At 30.1% G+C, this 25,072-nt stretch overlaps 1 protein-coding gene across 1 annotated transcript; it reads left to right on the top strand.

The window, feature by feature from the left end:
- Positions 1-93: 93 nt before the first annotated feature.
- On the top strand, positions 94-8,836 carry Vinc (vinculin). Its single transcript, XM_015510317.2, has 10 exons — positions 94-485; positions 3,618-4,067; positions 4,136-4,280; positions 4,361-4,560; positions 4,618-5,037; positions 5,137-5,273; positions 5,365-5,495; positions 5,558-5,884; positions 5,958-6,691; positions 6,768-8,836. Exons 1-10 carry the CDS (start codon positions 429-431, stop codon positions 7,026-7,028), a joined length of 2,862 nt encoding a protein of 953 aa, XP_015365803.1. The 5' UTR covers positions 94-428; the 3' UTR covers positions 7,029-8,836.
- Positions 8,837-25,072: the final 16,236 nt, after the last annotated feature.

The following is a 25,072-nucleotide window of genomic DNA, read 5'->3' as shown; positions in this document are numbered from 1 at the left end:
CTACCAAACCGAGTGTCTGTCCTGCTGGTGGGAGTGCGCGCGAGGAGGTGTGGCGGCGAGTGGCTACGGCAGCACAGTGCTGCTGCTGCTGCGCGCTGCTGAAACGTCTGCCGAGCCGCACACTGCCGCAGTAGAATTGTGTTTATTTTAAGAAGTCGACGTCGTTTCCTATAAATGGTTATTTCGCTGGTCCATTGACGGTGTTGTGCTCGTGTTGCTGTGTGCGCCCGTTTTTTTGCACCTTTGTGCGCCGCACCGCCCCTACCCTCCTCGCCGACGCCCGCGTGACAGTTCGCGTTTGTGCGTGTGTTGGCGCGCGCGCCCGACAGACAAATAGGTACCTTATAATAATAATATTATCCTGTACGGAGAGTTTCGTCCGGGTTTTGAATCCTTTTTTTTTCGAATTTTCCGCCCCCCCCCTCAAAATGCCGGTGTTTCACACGAAAACCATCGAGAGCATATTGGAACCCGTCGCTCAACAGGTAATAATAATAATTTAATGTATTCAGTAATTGTTGTAATGTGCGATGCGATACGAATTTATTTAATACGTTCTGCCTTAACTGTATTATAATATCAATTCAGACGTAGGTATGTAGGCAGAATTATGTGTAATATATACTCGTAGAGATCAGACTCGAACTTTTAGGACGACCATCTGCTGCTGCCGCAACCGTCGTTCTTATCCAATGCCAACAACACTCCTCACTTAATCGTTGTCCTATTATATATTTTATTGTCGTGTACGCGGAATATAATCGAACGTTATTGTGCTCGTGTGCGTGTGTTACACTTGTCACTTTCCTCGTCTGCGAGCTTGACCCAATTTTAATATAATTTTGTAATAATGAAAAATTATATGTATATAATATATAATGTACCCACTTCATTATTATTTCTATTTTTTTTTCTTTTGATCTGATCTCAAGGATTTTTTGTGTATAATGTGGTGTGATGGACTCATGCCAATCCTTCAATTAATGTTTCCATCATGTTCATATCATGTTGGTTTGAAATGTTTGACCCGATGATTGATTTACGAGTACAATTACCGTCTTGTATGCTCAGTGGCTGTTGCTGCTGCAATTCATTGTAGTAAACTCTTTGATCACTGAACGTAGGTTTTTTGAGTTTCCTGGTTTACCTAAGAGAATACCTACCTAGTAATCCTTGATGAGACAGTTTCTTTTTATTATTTCAGTACATTTGTATAAAGAGACAAGGTAAACAATTTTTTGTGGTAGGTCAGCTGGTCAGATGAGTGCTAATATTCAAAGAAAACTTGGTGTAGTTTAATGAGTTTTATTATTGATTTCCTGTAGGATACTTATTATTAAACATATAATAATTTATAATATTTGATTGCACTATCAAAACTATACAATTTTATGTTGAGGAATTTGTTTTATCTTTGTAATGTTGATAAAATTACAAAAAGTGCAATATACAAGTACAGTAGTAAATGTTAACATCATTTTTTTTAAATTTACCTATAGTATTTTGATAAGAGCATGAGTCATGGCCCATGGACTCACATGACATTGAAGTCTTATAGATAAATATTATAAGATAATGAAAATTCTCTTAATAGAAAGCATTAAAAAAAAATCATATTTGTCTGTTTACTTTTAGTGATTCAAACTAAATACCAAATGCATTACCTAGTACCTATTAATGATAAAAGGAATTTAGTTTTTTTATATCATTTTATAAAATTGTAAAATTTATAATTAGAATAAAAACTTTAATAGGTGTTTAAACTTAATAAATTACCTTTAAGGTTTATTATAAGCTATTTTTTTTAAACTTAATATTAGGTATATTTTTTATTTAAAAAACAAATTAACAAATGATTTCATAACTTAGTGATTAATACCTGGATTAATATATCCTAACTTTTTTTGATAAATATTGTTAGTGCATATTATATTGAATAATTTAATACATAATCTTTTTAACTATATTTTATGTATAATATTTATGATATATATTGACATATAATAGTGCATTAATATGATACATAAATATAGAATAATAGATACCTAATAATAAAATTAATAATATAGATTATTTTAACATATCATATTTATATTAATTACAACTACTTATATAATGTAGGTATAACTTGAAATGTATAACAGGTAACAATAATATTTATGTTTTATAAATTAATACACTTTCTGTTTGACATAATAGATGCACATTTATTACAACTTTGAGAGAGGGAGTTAGCTGCAATTATTAAAAATTTAAAACACCAAGTTCAGAAAATGTTACCCATGCATTTGTTGTCTTCGTTTTATACATATACGACATGGCAAATTTTTGTTCATTAGTTTCAATAGTGTACTGTAAATTTTTATATTAAAGTTTAACCTATCATCAAACTTTTAGGTATGAACATTATTTGTGCTTAAGGTTGGCGTTTTAATCGATATTTTAATTTTCAAGCAAGATATGGGTATGTAAAATATCACAAATTAAAAATGCTCATATTTTCTTTGAAAATTAAAATATATAATAAAAGCCAATACTTGAGCATAGATTGTGTTTTTATCTAAAAGTTTGATGATATGTCAATTCACTCTAATATAAAAAATACATATTATTTGTTATAGGTAACTAATTATTCAAAATTTGTTAAGCAAATTATTTAAATTATTTACTATTTACTCATGTAAAACCCTAATTGAAATAAAATTCTGCATACACTACTGTGCATGATATTGCATGGGTAGCATCCTCTTAAGGATTATTCATATATTTGTGACCTCGATACACCTATTGGCTATTAATCTATAAACAGTTGCATATAAATTATAATTAGTAGTTATACTAATATTATTTGTTTGAAGATAGTTATTACTTACATAATACCTACACATTAAAAAATTTTAATACTTAATTACTTATTAATTAATTTTTTATAATGCCTATGTTTATTGCATTTAAATTAAAAATATACTTGTATTGGATGCGTTTAGATGTTATTTTATGCAAGTTATTAGTCTTAAATGATTACAATTAATTTATTATCCTGTCATATTTTTGTTATTTCTCGTGAGTTGAAAATTATATTAAGAAACATCATGAATTATATTTAAATTAATATTTATATAAAATGTGATTCTTCTGGTAATACATTTTTCAAGACAGGATTTATTTCAAACTAAAGTTTCTTGTATATATTTATATTTCCTTGAGTAAAAGGACCCAAGAGAGGTGTCTATATAGAAATAATTTAGTTTACCCTTTAACTACTCTATTTTTATATCTGATGTAGTCTAACAGTTGGGACAAAACATTACTATTTTTAGAGTAGAACATGATATACATATGGATTCCAAATGACTCTTTAACACTCAATATTTTTAAATTACTAGTTAGGTTCTTACTACTTAGTATTCATACAGTATATTAATAGTTTATTACTTTAAAAGCGCATTATGTTTCGTTATATAATTTTCATACCATAGAGATATGTGTTAACAGTAGTATAAAACAATAAAACTTATGTTATTTAAATTTGTTAGGTATGTAGTATATTATGTAGTAATATATGTGTATTTAAACATTTTTAAAATATTATTAATATATATTTGTTTAACTTGTAGGTATCTAGGTTGGTAATTTTACACGAAGATGCTGAAGATGGAAGTGCAATGCCAGATTTGGAAAAGCCGGTTCAAGCTGTTAGTCGTGCAGTTATGAACCTTATCAAAGTGGGCAAAGAAACTATAAACAGTAGTGATGATCCAATACTCAAACAAGATCTCCCTTCAGCACTTTATCGAGTTGAAGGAGCATCTCGTTTACTTGAAGAAGCTTCAGCTATGTTAAAACAAGATCCATATAGTGGACCTGCCCGCAGAAAACTGATAGAAGGATCCAGAGGAATTTTGCAAGGAACATCATCCTTGTTGTTGTGTTTCGATGAATCAGAAGTTAGAAAAATCATTAGAGAGTGTAAAAAAGTTTTAGATTATTTAGCTGTTGCCGAAGTAATTGAAAGTATGGAAGATTTAGTGCAGTTTCTTAAAGATCTAAGTCCATGTCTAAGTAAAGTAAGTTGAATTATTAGATTTTTTTTAAATAGTTTTAAATTAATTAAAATTTCCTTTTTTATTCATAGGTTTCCCGAGAAGTAGGAGCCCGTGAAAAAGAGCTTACTCATCAAGTACACCGAGATATACTTATTCGATGCCTTGATCAAGTGAAGACATTAGCTCCAATACTAATATGTAGCATGAAAATTTATATTCATATTCTTTCAGAAGGTAAAATTGAAAAATATATTTTTTTAAATACCTTCATTTTTATTATTACCTTCACTATATTAACTTAAGATAAACTCTAGGAGGTAAAGGTGCAGCTGAAGCAGCTGAGAATAGAGATTATCTCACTAGCCGAATGACAGGAGAGCTATTAGAAATAATAAGAGTATTACAGTTAACAACTTATGATGAAGATGAATGGGAAGCTGATAACATAACTGTAATGCGAAAAGCTCTTAATGTAATTGAAGGTAAAGTCCATACTGCTCACGATTGGTTACAAGTAAGTTTTAAATGATATATTGTTGTTACTAACATTTTAAATGTAATTATTCTCTAGGAACCATTGTCAATGCCTGGTGGTCTTGGTGAAAAGTCTATTCGTCAGTTACTTGAACAATCTCATTTAATATCAGAACGCTGTTCACCTAAAGTTCGAGAACCTATACAGAAATTGTGTTCGGAGATCAACACTATGACTGATGCTCTTTGCGAACTAAGACACGATGGAAAAGGTGCTACTGCTCAAGCAGAAAGCTTATCACGTAGCATTGATGAAAGAATTGGAGAGTTAGTAAAACTAGTAACAAGAGCAGTTAATGACACAGAAAAAAGTGGAGTTGCTGCTAAAGGACAGCAAGTGGCTCATACACTTGGTGGACAATTGGATCAAGCTAGGCAATGGTTGTTACATCCAGAAAGAAATGATAATGGCTTGGGACAAAGGGCAATTTCATTGATAACTGATGAAGCACATCGGGTAAATTATTAGTGAAGAAATTAGATATCATAGATATCATACATTTTGTCTATGTCATCTCATCATAATTAATTATTCAATATTATTATAAAATGTTAGGTGGCTGATGGACTTCCCGGTGTTCAAAGAGCAGAAATATTAAATCTATGTGATGAGGTTGATATGTTATCTCAACAACTAAGTGATTTGTGTCGACGAGGTGAAGGTAATTCCCCTCAAGCGCAACAAATAGCCAGGTAATCATCTGTAAATATTATTTATTTTTTACTCTTTTTATATTTATTGTATATCATATTAAGCATATAATTTTAATGGTATGATTTTTAGAAAATTATCTCACAAGTTAGATGAGTTGAAAAAAATGATACAAGATGCAGTGGTCAGTCGTGTTGTAGAAGATTTTGTTGACATAAATACACCATTAAAACAATTTACAGATGCTGTGCATGTACCAAAAGGTTAGCATATACTGTCACATTTTTCTTAATTAATATAAAGAAAATTTTATTTTTACTTAAAGGAACTCCTGGTAGAGAAGCAAACTTTGCTGATCGAGCAACTAGATTATCTGACTGGTCAAAACGTGCAGGCCGAACTGGACGATTAGTAGCTGCAACTGGTAGTGGTGGAAAAAAGTTGTCCGAAGCTCTAAATCAAGCTGCCACACAGCTTGAATCTCTCGGACCTCAGTTGATAAATGCTGGACAAATCCGATCACAATACTCTGATAATAAAGTAGCTGGAGAGCATTTTGACAATTTATGTTCTCAGTATGCTGATACAGCAACACACATTAGAAATCTCTGCGATGAAGCTACAGATTCAGCAACTTTTATTCGACTATCTGGTTAGTATAAAAGTATAACATTTTTTTTTCAGCTCTTAGTACCAAAATTTAATTGATTTATTTTTATTTATAGAGGATCAAATGCGTAAACATGCCAAATTGTGTGAGGATGCTATTGCCAGGCACGACCCCAATAAAATGGTAGAACATACAACAGCTATTGCTCGTTTAGGAAATAGAGTATATCAAGTTGCCAAGCAAGAGGCTGACAATTCTGAGGATCCTGTGTTCCATGCAACATTAAACAGAGCAGCAGATATCTTACAAGCTGCTGTGGCAAGAATGGTTCAAGATGCTAAACCTGTAGCATTAAATACCAATAATGATCAAGCTGTTAAACGTTGGAGAGAATCTAACAATGTATTGTTGGATGCAGTCCGTGGTGTGCGTGGAGCTATCACTGTTGTACCAGACCTGTATGAATTGTCTATCGAGCCTGAGATAGCTCCACCTCGTCCACCATTGCCTGGTGAACAGGCACCTCCACCAAGACCTCCATTACCTGCTGAAACTGATGACGAAGATGAAATGTTCAAGCATGCCCCATTACCTAATCAACCTATTATGGCCGCTGCTCATGGACTTCATCAAGAAGTTAGACAATGGTCTAGCAAAGATAACAAGATTATTGCTGCTGCAAAGAAAATGGCACTTTTGATGGGCAGGTTATCTCAACTGGTTCGTGGACAGACAGGTACCAAACGTGATCTTATTGCTTGTGCTAAAGCAATTGCTGAAGCTTCAGAAGAAGTGACACGATTAGCCAAGGAATTGGCTAGGGAGTGCACTGATAAGAGGATGAGAACTGTAAGTTTGTTTTAAAAATGAATGAAAATTAATTAATTACCTTATATGTTATAATTTTAATTAATTTAATTTTTAGAACTTGCTGCAAGTGTGTGAACGTATACCGACCATTGGTACTCAATTAAAAATTTTATCCACAGTCAAAGCAACTATGTTGGGAGCCCATGGCTCAGAAGAAGATCAAGAAGCTACAGACATGTTGGTGGGTAATGCACAGAACCTAATGCAGTCTGTTAAAGAAACTGTACGAGCAGCTGAAGCAGCTTCAATCAAAATAAGAACAGACACTGGTATACGATTATGTTGGGTTAGACGTCAACCATGGTACCATTATTAATAACTTCCATGCGCCTTCAATACCATGGCCATTAACAGGTGTTCTATATTATTTAAGTATTTATATTAAGCTATAACAAAGTAATTGGTATAAATCACTTTGTGCACCATTTATGATAGGTTGTAAATCTTGGGCTCATTGACAGTACTATAATTCATTAACACAAAAAAATAGTTGTTGATTATCGGTTTAGAAGTAAATAAATAAAATAAATAATACAAATTTCAAAAAAAATTTATTTTCTATATTTTGGCAAATAAATCATTCCAACGGGTCGACATGTGCCTTATATTTACATTGATTAGTGGTGCTTAGAGTTGTATTTGACATTAAACATATTTATTTGGTTTAAGAGTATTAAATCAAATTGACATAATAATTGAGCTTTAACTTTAATTGTTGAGTTACCTATATATATATATAGATGCTTCAATCATCAAATAAGACAATTTTGCAACGAATTAATAAATTATATTATAATATGTCGTTATATTAAATGCCTCTAGATAATTTTATATATAGGGTAATTTAAAGAGGCTTTTATATTTTTGTTATTCTGCATTGATAATGCGCTTAAATAGAAATCCAAGATTGTTAGAAAAATGAATTACATACAAACATATTATAGAATATTTATTTTGTTATTTGTTTTTATTATAAATTGATGTTTGTAATCTCAAAAATAATTATCTATGTCTTCTGTTATAAAGGTATTTAGTGCTTCCATTTTATTATATCTAATTTTTACTTTAAAATGTTTGTAACAAAACAATTTTTTTTTTGTTATTATTTTAATTTACAAACACTACCGAGCCACTTACATATTAAGATTTGTATCTATAATAATTGTTAATAACGCCACACTATGTTCTAATTGTATTATTTTTATACTTTTAAGTTTTAATAATATATTAAATATTTAAATGTGTAGGTATGAAATATTTTTTAAGTTTTTTAAATATATAATTGTTAAATACACATATTATATCAATGGTGTTATGAAATAATAACATTTACAATCATAATACAGTCTTAGGTATAATCGCTTGATACAGTAAAAAAATATTGATGCCGGACAAAACCTGTGTGGCTCGGAATGTAAATTGTTTTGTGCCATTTCATAGCCGTCCCAGTGGTGTTTTATATGCATTACTTTTTCTATTTTTCACATTTTAAGTTAATTGATTGTTGTACTGCTTGTAATAATATATTTATTTTTAAAATATTACCATCTTAAAATAATTAATGTTTGTCACTTTGTCACCAAATATTTTATCTTATTTTGTTGTGTACAATATGAGTTGTGTTTTGGTTACAATGTACTGCTTAATCTGACTACAGAATCACTATCATGTTTAACATTTATTAAATGTCTGATGTTATCTATTCTTTTTCTTGTATACTCTTATCAAATATTAGTGTTTTGTTTATCATTAACTGTAATTTAATATTGTATTTATTTGTATTTAACTTTTTTCTTGAGTTATATTATTTTTTAAATTTATTTTTATACAACATTGTCTTTTTCATTAAAACATTACTAACATCAAAAATATTATTTAGCCATGACTCGGTTCTTTAATCAAGCTAGAGCTATATATTTAAAAAGAATCAATTTTAACTTGCCGTTAATAAACAATGTTGTTTTCAGTTCCTAACTCACTAGTTTTTCAACGAGTTAACTAAATTATTTTATTAGCATATTTACCTTATTTTTTTGGTATATTTTATTTTACTCATAAGCGACTCATACACAAAATATTGTATTAATATAGTTGGTGCTAATAAATTATTTTCATTATTCTGAATATGTTTTAGTTTACAAATGTTGAATTTATTATACTTGAAATATTATTTTTACCCCCTGGTTAACCTGTATTTGTTTATTGTTTTATTTTTAAATGGGCAATCTAATTAACAAAAGACAAAAGAAAGTAATACTCACTATATACTTGACCAGGAGTAGTCAAATTGGTTCCTATTTAAAAAAGATATTTTACTGAGTTAGTTGAATCGGTTCCCGTTTGAGTTCATGTCAGAGTTACAATTTTTTTTTAACATCCTCCTGCAATATGAAATCATATGTACCTATCTAAGTATAATTGGTAAACTAAATAAAGAATTTACCATCACCCATGTAGTATATTTAATTTTAAGTAGATTTTGAACGGTATTCAAGAAATAAATTATTTTACATTTCGCAGTATTAAAGGAAAAGGAAAGTTACTAGCAAACCAGAAAGAAATAACCAATACATGAAAATTGAATGAATGAGTACATCAATGGGAAACTTACAGGATATTTGAAGAAAGTTTGTTTCAAATTTATGGAAATTTTATGTATCATATTTTGTTGTTTTTAATCTGTATTATACCTTAGTGATGATTGATTGACTTAGACTCCAACGATCGTCAACGAACATATTAAATCGAGCCTATTTTAAAGTGCAGATCATTAGCCTGTAAAGTTGAGAACGAAAATGTGCACGTAATTGAACTGGAACCTGATTTGGATTAACACAATGAAATATCTTTTCCAAATGGGAACCAATCCGGCATGTGGGCTAGGGATTCCGGAACCAATTCAATACCAGCCAGACGTGCCTATAGGTACAATGTACATATTATATCGTTAGTTGGTACCTCCATTAAACTGCATGTCTGCATCGTCATATATATTGCACGTCTGTCTATATTATACTGCAGTGAGTATATTATTGTATAGTTATGACGACAATAATTTAATGATTGCTGTCTTTGGTTGACGGAAATAAAGAGTTGAGAACGAGAGCCGATAACAGTGTCGAGACACGGTTGGAGGTACAGTACATATTTTTGTGTCGATATAACACGCGTATAATTTTATTATTATAGTGTAGGTACGTGCCATAATATAATATTGGCTGGCTGTCACGTATACATAATATATACTGATACAAATTTAATACCTATTAATTGTTGAATGGAGGCGTACACTTCTGTTGTGTGAGTCGTATAATATTGTTATATAGTACTTACAGTGATATAATTATATGATTTACACTGTACATGCAGTGCAGGAATAGGAATTATTTATTTGAATAATTTCTCTCTGCGGTTAGAAATCCGGTAAGCGCGTTAATTGCGTTGCATGTCGAAATATAATGCAGCGCGAAAACCTACACATAAATAACAGCAATATTATGTCATATAACACGCATCGTATAGGTACCTAATTTTATTGCCAATTTATTTTGTATCCACAGTTACATCCTTAGGCTAGATTATGTTTCTGTAATATTGTGCATTTGTTTTCCAATGATTTATAGGCATGCCAAATAATTATTAAATCACAATATTCCTGGGAGGGAAGGTAATTCGTGTAATTTTATACACCTACTTGCAGTGTGCAGATCACGATTATTATTTATGAATTAGTAGCAACAATACCTAAAAAATAGCTATAATTCATTACATTATACACATCTATATTCCTACTTACATAATATCTCATCTTATTTACAAATCCATAATTGGGGAGGGTGTCAAGGAGTAGCGCCTCAATCCATTCGTCGTGTAAAGGATGTACGACATTTTATAACAATGATTAATAATTCTTAATAACTTCTAATAAACAATTGAGGAATATATGTGGACCTATTATCGGTGAAACAACGAGGGACCTGGATATATAATGAAGAGCTGTACCATGTGTTGAAACTAGCATCAGTGCATAGGCACAAATAGTGTTTGAAACCTGGGGGGGGGGGCTGAAGCTGTAGCTCAGATCAGAATACTGAATACTCTTATGATGTTATTAAATAAAATAATATCTATCATGTAGTAAAATCATTTGTTTTTTTTTTTTTTTGGGGGGGGGGGGGGCTATAGCTAAGCCTCCTAGCCCCACCCTCCACGATAAGAGTTTAAGTAATAAAACAAAATATAGAGACAAATTAATTCCAATCATTGAATGCATTTTACTATAGGTATGTGATAACCTTCTTTAAGAGGTAGTATGAAAGAAGTATAAATCCTCCCCAAAGAAAATTCCTAACTGCGGCCCTGTAATGACGACCAAAACTCTTAAAGAGTAGACATGCCAGAAGAAGAAAAATAAACTGTAGCTAATATTCAGATTATAATATGTGAGTTGTGGATGATTGATTTATAGCCGTAAAATAAGGTATATTCAAATTATGGTCGTGGAAAAGTTATATTCATTTTTTGGCCCTTGACATCAAAAAGGTTGCCGGCCTCAGGCCTCTGGTATATTATGTAGATAAATTGTATTGATGTAGGTAGGTACATTGAATATATCCATGTGGACAATTATGCATGAAACTAACTTACAAACAATAAACATTTTATGTTGATATTTATTAGTAGTTTAAATTGTTGTATGCCCTCCAACCCCTATTGATTTTCTTATAAATGTCATTCAATTGGTTAGTGCTTATGTATACTATGGATTGATAGATTTATGATGTTAGATAGGATAACCAATTTGCTTCAATGTTGGCGATATGTCCATTAGCCCATTATTTATCTAAATGAAACATCTTCAGATTTTATGATTAGAAAGCAACGATAAACTTGAATACCTGATTGGTTGTAGATTTATCAATCTATAATATAGATATATATAAATGTATTTTTTAAATTTGGCAGTGACTTATTTTATGATTAAATCTTAGGTGTCATTTTAAGATAGGTTGTAGGTACCTATATAGTATATCTATGTATATTTAGTTATAAGTAACTATTTATTAATTATTCAATTTTGCGATATTTTGATGTACCTACCTACTTTCGTAGTTTATTTTAGTAACAATTGTATTCATTAATTATTAATATTTATAATAATTAACCTGCAGCTGAGCACGTAAGAACACGAAAAGTCATGTGGAGGAAAATGGTATTGAAACAATGTTCCATTGTCTGTTTTTAATTGCTGTTTCATTAGTAAATGCTCTAAAACATTTAAATCGTTAAAAAAAAATAGTTGATGATATTAATATAGTTTTAAGTCATTCAATCACCAATGATTGGATATTTGGCCTCAGATTTTACGGTAAATCTATAAAAATTAAAACGTAGGTGTGCTTATTCAACAAATAATATTTAACTAATATAAAGCAGTTGCAAAAAAAAATTCATATCCAACTATTTTTGGTGGGTGGCTAAATTGTAATCTCTACCTTCATTATATATCTATAATAGGCAATAGAAATAACATACCTACTTCACGAGAAAAAAAGAAAAACCGTCGGTGTGTGTTCGGTCATTATAATAGTCCAATACTGCTTCAATTGATTCACTTTTATAGAAGTCTTCGTACGGCGAGTTGAATGCTCGTCAAACGTTTTATTTAAACGTGGTCTTACGCGAGCAGGTACCCGCTGATTTTTTAACTCTATCGAAATCATTTACGCTTGGGAAAACTTTATGAATTCGCCGAAAACATCGTACAACGAATACATACAGGTACGTCGTTGTGAAACTATTTTTCGATTACATTAGAAACGAATGTTATTGATTTTATATTATAAGGCTTTATATTCTCAATTTTGTAATTACCGTAAAGGTGCTATAGGGTTGGAAGTCAAATTGATGTAGTGAAGCCTCAGAATTAATCATACACATAAAAAAAATAAAAACATAATATAACACATATAAAATCGTTATTTTTTTGCTCAAGTTAAACCTAACCAAGTCTAACCGTCCTCCCCACCTTACGTCCATCTTACCAAGAGGTCAATAAAACTGACAAAAATGAAAATGTTCTGACAATAATATACGTCATACCAGTCACACGCAACCTTCCGTTTATAATATTGGGTTATATAACACATTTCCACTGAGTACCTCGCGTGGGCCACAGAACGCTAATAGTGGTCGTGTGTATGAGTGGATTTAGAAAAGTTAAAAATCAATTAATCACTATAGGTACGCGTAACATTTTTTGATTGATTGTATAATAGGTACCTAATGAAATATGATTTAGCGCGATGTTCGTTATTGAGCCAATTTCGAATAAAAAAGGTGGAATAGTAGCCAGTGTGACTGCATGATATGTATTATTATTTATTTTGGTTCGGCCTGCTTTGGGATCGCCTCGTTCATACATTTGTCCGTTAATGTTTCCGATTTCTCTCATCGCCGGTAACGTAATCGAATATTCACAATATTGTTGCACTTATTTTAAATGTTTCTGACAAAAGATCCCTGGTCCGGACGCTGCTTTAGAGTCATGGCTATTACCCGCTGAGTTTCTGTAAAAACCGAACGTGTCTACAAACGATTATAAAATATATTTAAATATTTAACGCTATGTAGTTTGTACAGTAAAATTTCTGGACGACACAATATGTACAACATCCGTTTCTGTTGATTTCAAACGATGCTTATAGCCGTTTTCAAAGGCAACACTATAAGAGCGTCTCCACGCATCGCCAACTGTAACACGGTCTAAGGCCGAAGATTGCTCCTTCCGATTACCCTACACCAGAGATGGAAAATCTATGCCCGAGGTGGCATGCGAAAAGATTTCGAGGGTGCGCAAAAAATTATAATATTTTCAGTACATAATATATATATGTTATACAAAAATATTTTGGCTAGTAATTAATAATATTTTTCATGACACGTTCAGAAAAAAAGGTAATTTTTGGTGCGTAGCGGTTCAAATAATTTACCATCCCTGGCCTAAATCCATCATGGGGTACCTAAATATGTTTGCATAAGCTCAATTATCTGCAAAGTTATTACAATCAATGAAACAATCGTAGGTGCTATTAAAGTATTAAATACCTAATACTGGTCGACGGCTGTGATGCCTGAGATGCATTATAATAGGCATCATGTATTATAAATATTACTAGAAGTCAAAAAATTAATAGAATTTTTTCACTTATATTATAATATGTATACGGATACACTTTCTACTTCGGAGTCATGAACGGAACAAAACTGTTATTCTTGATGATGCAGCAACGATAATAATAATAAAATTATATAAAAGCTATACTTTACATCATACTTACCACAGATACTAATAGTAATCGTTATACGAATAAATAATTTATATAAAGCCAAACATTATTCGTTTATTACACCTATACTGAACGATTATTATAATATATATTACACTACAAATCAGTAATTACCATATATATTATTGTATTTAATCCAATTTTGCAAACATTATGTATAGTTTTTTGTTAAAAATGAAAATATTCAATTAGTCCGAGTAAACGTATTTATTATTCACACGTGCAAAACGTACCTACAGTAGGTGCCTTCCTATAATGTATAATATTATGTTTAATGTTTAAACGCATTTAAACTAAAATATTTGAAAACGGATGTTAATACACTATACGGAGTGATTCATCGAGCATGCGCACGCCCAATTTTCTTTGAGTAATGAAATTCTTCAAATTCTAATTTTTGGAATTTTTTATTATGCTTAAAAACTCATGATTGTTGTTTTTTTTTTCAAATGAGGTACCCTTCTTTTTAAGTGTAAATTATTTAGTGGATATTTTTTTGAAATTTCCTAAGTATACCTATGATTCAAAAGCTAAATGAGTAGTTTTTAAAATGTTTATTTTATAAGGATAATAGTTCTTAAAAATAGTTTTATAAAAATATAGGAGTTGCAGGTGTCACCATAGGATTTTCTAAGAGAGTAGTACAAGAAAATAAAATAATCTAAAAAAATGTTCTTTTCATATTATATATTTATAAATTCCTAAAATGTATCCAAAAATTTCATTATTAAAGAAAAAAAAATGAGGGCGATCATTAGGCTTGGTGAATTCCGAATCATCCTGTATATTTAAATAACAACGTAAAGTGCGTTCAATGATGTTACCAAAGTTTTTCGCACTATTCCGTTTCACGATAAATATACGTATGATAAATAATATAAGAGATGTATAGAACCACAGAAGTGAAAAATTTGATGTTTATCCTTTGTTCGGTAGTGTAGGTAAGTATAGTAGGTACATTATCAAATGTTATATGTACATAACAATCTGTATAATACGCACATAAATCCAAATATGTTTGCAGAGTATATATGTGTATAGCACTAGTTATAGCGTGATTGTTTTAATGGAGCGCTTTAAATTATTTCGGTTAAAAAAATGTTTTCACTAAGTTTGGAGTGTTTGAAGTACCTACTATTATTGTAGTAGGTATCTATTGTCATTCGACTATTGTTTTGACAATTTAGACTGACGAAGCAGTTTACAAATAATTTAATTTCTTAGGTTTTTGTTGTTGTTGTTTTTTTTTTTAATGAAAATATACCATTGACGGTAATTGATGTTTATATAAGTTTCGTGTATTGAACGAATATTTTAAATTTTATTAATGAGAATTTTCAGTTTGAATGAGTGGAGTACATGTATTTATACACACATACTTAATGTACATCAGAGATTTCGAGTAGTACCATTTCGAGTATTTTCATTTAACACTCCTCTCTTTTTAGCTTTACATGATGAACGACCTACGTTCAAACATTAAAGTGACATACAATATGCTCACAAGAAATATTACATTTGATATTTTATTTTATACATCGACATATTCATAGACATTATAATATATTCTAATTCAGATTATAAAATTAAAAGTTGAAGTTGTAATTAAAAAAACATTATTTTTTAAAACCCCTTTTTACAAGAGTAATTTTCGTCCATGATTATGCATGGGAGTTATAGAAGCAATAAACTGCATAATATACGTACTGCGTAGTGCAATCGGGCATTTACCGTTTACCGGTTTTTTTTTTTTTTATTATGTTTTTATTTATGTTTTACGACGTGTGCTGCCTATAATATCCTGCGTGCTACCGCAAACCGCCCTCTGTGGCATTGTATAATTGATGATATTGCGAACAACACGTCAAAACACTGCGTGCATCGGTAATCCACTCGTAAACCATTTTTACCCAGTTATTTTTACTTCCATTTTATATACAGAGTGATTCATTTAAAATTATTAATACCTACTCGCTATCTTGAAAAGTATACATTTTATCTAAAACGTAGTTGATAATTTTGTTAAACAAATATTTCCAAAAGCATTAATTCTTTTCGATATAATAAGTGTTCACCTTTAAAAGATTCACCTCTTGCGAAATATATTTAAGGTGAAGATCGATTAGTTGGGCGCACCCTAGTTGCCTCACGAAGTCAAAAAGGTCAATAATTTTTGTACGAATTGCCTCCCGACGCAAGGGTGGATCCAGCATGTAATTACGGTTGGGGCACTTTATAGAAAAAATTTTATAATATAGATATAGCCCCCCACAAAAAAAAAGTGGGAAAGTGGATATCGCTCTGCTGCACTGTAGGTTACAAGTGGGTTTCTGTAATGGATGGAATTAAATTTGAATCCAATGATATTATATCATTGTATACGAAAAACCATTCTGAGCGGGGACGGTTTATCTGTCTAGGATTATTATTACTTATTAGTTATTATTAATACTTATTAAAATATTGGACTTTTCGGTGGAAATTTTTCTTTTTTTTTATGATAAAGGTAGACAAACTTATAAGGAATCTTGAATTAAATTTTCAAATCTTCAATTTAAAAAGAAATTTTTTTATGAATTTCTAGATTAAAATGATTTGCGAATTTTCGTGATTTTTACGTATATTGTCTAAATTCAAACTTTGAATGCTCATAAAAAAAATTGTAACTATGTATTTTTCTTATTTTTCAACTGCTATTGTAACAATATGTTAGGAGTCTTGTATAATTATTATGAAGGTTTTCTACCCAACAAATAAATTTTTATCGATATTAATTTTTAAAAATTGCGGGTAAGTCGTGGATGTCGTCATGTCGCTCTGCTGTACAGAAGGTTACTGTAACGGATGGGATTAAATTTGAATGCAATGATAGGTATCATTGTATACGAAAAACGATTCTGAACGGAGATGATTTGTCAGTCTAGGATATATTATATTTAAATATTGTCATATATTCTATTTTGAAACAAATATTTTATTTTTCAATTAAGACGCATTTCGCATAAGGCATGGTTAATCAATTTTTCCAAAAACATTGCATTTAATTATCATAATTCATAATACCTTATATTATCATAGATATACATATATCTGGCTTGAGGATAAATCGTTATCATTACACGATTTCATAAAAATTTAAAACTCAAACGCTCAAAACATTTTTCCTATAATGACGCTTCAAATTTTCTCTATAGCTATTTGAAGCAAAACTTATGGAAAACTTAGTGTTAAATTTTATAACCTTAGATTTATATAAATACAAACAATATTATGAATTTTGAACTACAAAATAATTTTCAAATATTCATGGTTTTGACGAATTTTTGTCAATATTTGAAATTCAAATGCTAATAAAAATTTAATTTGAATTTCCGGTGGACATTTTTTTTGTGATAAAGATTAACAAATTTGTAAGGAATCTTGTAATAAATTTTCAAATCTTAGATTTAAAAAGAAAATTTTTTATGAATTTCTAGCTTAAAACAATTTGCGAATTTTTCTGATTATTACGCATTTTGTCAAAATTCAAAACTATGAATTTATTTTATTTTTCAACTGCTATTGTAACAATAAGAGCCTTGTATTAAATCTTCAATAATTTCTATCCAAAAAATAAATTTTTATCGATATTAATTTTAAAAAAAAAACTAATAATGATCGAAAATTGCATATACCTATGAATAGTACAACATAAGTCAAAATTTTTTGAAAATTTCATGGCGGATAGAATATACTTATAAAAACATTCGGTGAAAATTTCATGTATCAATGGTCATTTGTTTTAAAGTTACATCAATAATCAAAATTGATTTTGTCGAAAACTGATTGTGCGTGAAATTTCCCGTTTTTCCCTTAATTTTTAGTTTGTTTATCCCGATTATTTAGAAAAATATATAAGAATTTTTTTACTTTTGACCACCAAAGTACCAACTAGATTCACTTTCTGATCGAATAAGGTACTGAAGTCAAAAATCTAAGCACTTTTACCGGCCCAAAACGAGATGACAGAAACAAAAAAAATATATTCATGGTTTTGACGAATTTTTGTCAATATTTGGCTAATGTATAATGTTTATATTTTATAATATCTTATACCTAATAAATAATAATGTATATTCATTCATTATAAATAATTAAATTTGATTTAAGTTTTTTCGAGGAGTTTCATGTGAAGTTTTTGAACCACTACTTGTTTCAATACAGTCAGCAACTAGTGTGAAAATTCTTGGGAGGCAACTCGTATGATATAATAATGAACTACCTGAACATCATAGGCAACTATAGTGTATATTATTATTAACCTTTTTATTTACGGTAATGATGGGAGGCAATTCGTATATTTTGGGATACGCACCGGATTAGTCGTAGTGAAATCGCCTAGCTTATAGTTTATACTTACAATACATCAAATATCATATTATTTAATTGAAATTGAATTTTTTTTTATCGTTATACCACCAGTAAAATAATTCGATATTCTCTATCGCCACTTAACGGTCTTATCGTTTCAATTTATTTCGAGTGTGTGTTGAATATAAGGTGGATTACTTGAAAAACAATTCACTTTACCGACAAGCGATGTCTAAACAAGTCTTAATATCTCTCGTCCAAAGAAGTTTCTGGAAAAGCTGCTCAAAGCTCACAATTCACATAATTCATTTTACCGTTATATTAAATTCTCGCATGGCTTATTAAATGGTAATGTTACTTCTTATTCTTATGGCTTTACTTTTATCTTTATTGCACTTTAAAGTTCCTTCTTCTGGACATATCAGATCACATAATCTTTTCTTGATTCTGACCTGCACCACCAACAATATAATATGCAACGAACCACTGAGACGTATTATGTTAAATGCCTATGCAAACCCACTTTATGTATTTTTAGTTGTTATTCTATTTTATTTTATTTGTCAATGTTGAAGTATTAATTTTTTTTTCATTAAAGCGTTTCATAATTTTAATGTAAAAGGTAATGCTCGTCAGAGGTGGATCCAGCCAAAAATAACGGGAGGGGGGCAGTAGTATTTCATAGACGTAAATATAGAGGCTGTTTCCAAAAATGAATAATTAATATACACAATAAATTTTACATGGATATGAAGTTTTTAGAGAACGGGGGGGGGGCGATCGCCCGATCGCCCCCCCCTGGATCCGCCACTGATGCTCGTTAAATTATAAATAAACAAAAAATATTATTGTACTATCGCATCCAATGGATTTTGTGACACCCCCATGACACATGATGATGACGATGACGATATACAATATAAATTGTTTATTATGATATCGTTAATATACATTTACTCATGATGATGATTTCTATTCCACTCTTGGCGTTCCGGCCCGAGGACTTTCGTGAATTCCACGGCGATAAATGATGATATATTGTGAGCGTACGGAATTTCCGGATTGCTTCTCGCCATTTCGCGTCACGTTCGCCCACCATAGCTGTTTCAGTTATGTAAGTATAAAACAATTAGAAATTCTATATTTATACGAGAATAGAAACGAAAAAGATCCACTGAGAAATTTATATCGTATTTTATTCTCGTGTGCTGCAGCTACATATTATAATATATTATATATATAAACAATAATTATAGTGATTATAAACACCCATTGACCCATTACGATGGCTCGGCTATACATTGAGGTCTGGGCTAATTTTAAAGGCGGATTTACATCGTTGATTTGAAAAGTACCTACTATAAATTTTTTTCCTTATGTCTATTTCATTATTGACCTTATTTGTTCACCCTTGTTCTGCAGATCATGTTTATATAACGTTGTAAAAATATCGTGGTTCAGATTACAAACATAAAAATATGGGTTGGCGTTTCAAAAATCTAAATTTGATACTTATAAAATTCGTTTCACCGACAGATATCTTATGTGTAAGGTCCTAAAAATGGCGGACAAATAATTTAGAAATAAAATGTCGGTATTGAAATAAAAACGAAATTATCGAATAGACACTTACATTTAAATCCTCTTATTTGGACTAACCACTAACCATATGATACATACATAATATGCGAAATACCAAGAAAAGCTATTAACGATTGACATGGATGTATATAAGTATTAGTAAATGTATAAATACCTACCTTATAATGTATAACGCGTACGTGGTCACCGCGGTATGTACTAGATATAATATAGACACGACAGTACGCGTAGGCATACCAATCTTTATTTGATATTATATATATGTTATTAATATTATTTCGTTCAAAACATTGTTGTTGAATGTTGTTACGGCTATAATATCCGACGCATACGAGACTTAATATTATATAGCATAGCATGGCGCCCTGCAACTGATCGCCAAGTCACCGTCATCGTGATGCATATCTCTCGTCCGTATAACATTATGTAAGTATATAAATAGTGGTTATTATCATAGTCGTCATCGAGCCAGTGCGCTCGCTTTCTCTACCCCGCGCTGGGCAGTCGACTTTCTATATAGCTAGTATAATATTGTATCTACACTATCATAACTGAGCGTGACGTAACATGTACGACTTGTTGTTTATCGTACTATTATTATTATTGTTGTTGTTATTACATCCTTTCTAGTTCTACCACACATCGCAGCTGCAGTTACCGACGGCACTCTTCGAATCGTTTATCTAGAAAATATCTATGTAAATTGTTTTTGGTACAATACCTACTGCAATATTATGCAGTTGTAAATTGCATTACTCTTTTGGATAGCAAACGGAATTCCGATAATATATATGAATCGTTTTACAATAAACCGTTTTGATACTTTGATAGTTATGTGCACCACGAATCAGAAACTGGAAAATGTATAATCCAACATAGTCATCGTCAGTTTTAAAAATAATATTTTTTCTTTTTCGTTTAATGATCATTCGAATTTCGAATTATATAGGCAACGCGTATAATACTATGATGTTAGTTCGTTAATAACGATACACACAAATTACGATCAACTTAATGAGTACTAATGATAAGATACCATAATATATGTATAAGTAGGTACAAGTTAAAATACAAAGTAAACTATATGTATATATATGGCGGGGCACATTGTTCAACAACCTGTTGACTCTGCGTGTGAGCCGTGAGGTATCCTGTTGGTGATACCAAAGTCCTAAATATATTATATTCATATTTTCTTGCAACAGTTATTATTTTAGATTCTGAGCGGAGCGATGAGGAATGTATTGGTTTTACAATGATGTTTATTTCTTTTTTATTCTTTTATTGTTTATACACTTTTTCTCCCTCTAAGCTTACTCAAAAGTATCAAGTGTAGCATCTTTTCTGAAAGGTCATGTTCTTGAGCTGGTACTTTAAAGAGGTCAATTTTTCGATTTTCGTAACGCACTCGAAATAAAAGCAATTAAAGGAGAAAAAAATTACGATTTCACGATTTTATAATATTAAATAATTACGGACGACGTTTTCTACCAGAAATAATGCTTCAAATGAAAAATGACAAAGCATGTTTTTTGTTGTATTTTGGATTTTGTTCCTTACGGATAAAGTTCGTAAATTTTAGCTATTTTTTAGCTATTTATAGACATTTTAATTTTGAGAGTTTTTTTGTTTTTGAAATTCGGTTAAAACATTCGTAAAAACTTGAAATTTGGATGTTTACTTATATTAGCCTTACCTAGACATGATAAAATTTTCCAAACATTTGAGCCAATTTGAACTTTTTCTTTTTTTTCATTTTTATGATATTTCCTAATTTTATTATAAATTATAATTATAATTATGTAAACTACCTATTTATATAAATCGTTCTTATAACGCTTTGTTTATCACCATATAAATTAATAAAATTAAATAAAAAAGATTCCCTCGGCCGCTCAGAATCGTTTTTTTTATCGAATGCAATCATTGCATTCAAATCGAATACAATAAAATTACACTATCCTGTCCGAGGACTGAAGGGACGATGGAAAAACATCCATCGCCGAAATGCTGATCTACTTTTTGTTAATTCTGCAAGGGCAAGACGAATCAGATTATAAATATAACGAATGTTTAGGGATGCCTGATAATTCATAAGCTCAGATATATTTTAATATAAACAAGTAATATTAAAATTAATGATAGGTATAATTTATTATTATTATTTTATTATATATTTTATTATTATTATTATTTGTCATAATTAAATGATGTAGGCGTACGTTAATATTGAATTATTAAAATTTGAAGCCTCGAGTGGTTTGTTTCTCGAAATTTTTCTCTAGAATGTACGTTTTGTGATTTAATATTGTACATATTCAGAATAATTTACCATTACCTATCCAATAAATAAAATTCTACTGAACTTGGTTATTTTTGTTTTTTTAAATAAAAATATACAATATTTGAAAAATTAATTATTACAACCGTCAAATTTAAGCTAATTAAATTAAAATTGTTGGAAAAAAATAAACATGCGATAGGTTTTTAAAACACCACTAAATTGAATTTCGTGATTTTATTCTGTATTGTTAAAGCACAAAAGAGCAAATCAATTTTGTGTATTTGGGTAGGTACCATCGTAATGTAACACTGTGTAACAAAACATTGTAATGATTTTTTTTCAGCTCATTATAAAGTGATGGTCATAACCATTCATCCATAACTATCTTGAATAATAAATAGAAATAGTTATGAACTTATAAAAAATAATCTTTCGATCCAGGTTATATGAAGTTTTCTAGTTGGTACAATCGACCAAAAAATTAAAATTCCTTTTTCGAAATTGATCATTACCCAGCCAGGTCTGTGTGTGTAATAATGATTAATAAATCCTATAATTAATATAGCTTTATGTTTGTTAGGTGCTAAATGTTTCCTGCAAATTTTTAACTTATATAATGTAAAAATAAAAATAATTTCGAACTCCTTTTTAAATATATTTTTACAATTCAACACAAGAAATGGTGTAGGGATCATCTAACTTAATCCTAATAAGTTGTTAGAATCACATATAATAAATAACCAACTACTACTGATGGGTGACTTCTTATTCACGTAACCCCTTAATGTTTTGTTACCCTAATCTCATATATTATACTTATTGTGCTTAACTGTATAGATTGCATATTTCTCGTAAAAATAAAAATAAAATAAAACAATTCGAACATTTTGTAATGGTTATAACAGCCGAGTTTGGTAGTTATTATTGTTATCACGTGATACTCAACGTGGGATATAATAATATTATGTATGATGCATAGATACCGCTATAATATAGATAGCTATAGAAATTTCTAGCAACGCTGTCACTATAATAATATGATAATACATAATCATAAATGCTTAAGCGTAAAACATAACAAAAACTGTTTAGCGCGGGACAATTTTACTCCCTCTGTATTTATAGAATTACCAACATTTCACAACGCATAGGAAAGAATTTTATCTGTTTATAGCTTTTTTAAATTATTTTGTTTGATAGCGTTAACCAATCATTTTTAATAATACTAAATATATATATATAAAAAAAAAAATTATATTCTTAAACTAATGACTTTGTACTTATGTTATCTGAAAATAATAAAAATGCTGTGAAATTTTGTTAATTGTACCATAAATACAGAGTGAGTAAGTTTTCCCGCACAAAACAGTTGTTGCTATATTGTACGTTTGTAAGACGGGGATAACGCATGCGCGAGTGATCCTCATCTTAACCGAACTAGTTGCTATTGAACTTCAGAAGATGATATCGACGGGCAAAATTGTAACCTAAGTATGCTTTGGTTACAATAATCGAATAAATTTGTTTCATCATAATATAGGAAATATTATTATTTATTTGGAACGCGGACGATCGAAGTTTGTACATGTAGAATTTTCTAAAAATAATATACGTTTTCGCGTTCCAATGTTTTGCTATTTCTTCATTTTTATTTTTTGTTTTTACTTTGCACACACGCACTCGCTACTACTTAATAATATGATATATTATATTTTTATCGATTATGAAACAAAAAACTTTTGTGGAGTGGCGCCCGATTGTCTTTATATTATTGTGGCTTTATATACGTATAGAAAATATGTTTTTGACTTTTTGATATTTTGACTGTATAGTTTCAGCTGAATTAAATAATATAATGTGTATACTGAAATGCTATTTGTTACAAATTTACAATAAGGTAAAACATTATATTGCTATACAAATTCACAGCCCTGCAGATAACTTAAACTAATGATAATATACCTACTTAATTTTAAGACAACACTAACCACTGACCATTAATTACTCGAAAACAACCACCGAAATTATTGTCATATGGTATGATCACAATTACGTTTAATAACAACAATGATAAAAATAATTGACTGTAAAGTATTATTATCAGAGCCGCATTTAACGGGGGGCATGGAGGGGCAACTGCCCAGGGGCGGCAAATTTTATGGTGTTTGATAGGGCGGAAAATTTTTAAGGATCAACATAAAATAAAAAATTAAGGGTAGCATATTTCAATTTGCCCCGGGGCGGCAACATAGCTTAACGCGGCACTGATTATTATGTATTCACGATTATGTAGAATACAATATAATATACGAGTAATACACAGTTATAATATAAAACCATGCAGATATTGTTTAACCTGACCGTTGTATGTTCTTTATTTCTTTTATTTCTTCATATTTTATTAATTTATTGCACTGGTATTTGGTTATAACATTGATGACATTTTCGCAAATCACATGCATACTGTTGGTAGGTTCACTTTGGTTACATTAAACTATTATAGTCATTATATCGCTTATTGAAAATGATTTCTTCTCATCTGAATTTCAAACAACTATTCACATTACATTTTGTTATTTATTTTATTAGGTACCTATATTTACTTATATGTAGTGTTTACGAAAAACTGTACATCCGTTGAACTATAAAAAAGCTTGGTCGCCTTTGAAACTATAACCTTTAACTGTAATTCTGTGTACTAAAGGCATCATCTCTCCTCAATTTATTAATTTCGTCAAATATATCATTATAATCGTATCCATTATTGATGAGTAA

This window comes from Diuraphis noxia, unplaced genomic scaffold, assembly GCF_037042655.1.
Source record: "Diuraphis noxia isolate RWA-SAM2 unplaced genomic scaffold, SU_Dnox_SAM2 contig0003, whole genome shotgun sequence".
NCBI lineage: Eukaryota > Metazoa > Arthropoda > Insecta > Hemiptera > Aphididae > Diuraphis > Diuraphis noxia.
The sequence above is the reverse complement of the archived record's forward strand: the minus strand, read 5'-3'. Positions and strand labels throughout refer to the sequence as shown.

Coding starts and splice junctions, on each gene's coding strand:
- Vinc (XM_015510317.2), top strand. CDS start 429: ATGCCGGTGTTTCACACGAAAACCATCGAGAGCATATTGGAACCCGTC. Junction 486..3,617: donor TGGAACCCGTCGCTCAACAG/GTAATAATAATA, acceptor TTTAACTTGTAG/GTATCTAGGTTGGTAATTTT. Junction 5,496..5,557: donor TGCTGTGCATGTACCAAAAG/GTTAGCATATAC, acceptor TTTTACTTAAAG/GAACTCCTGGTAGAGAAGCA.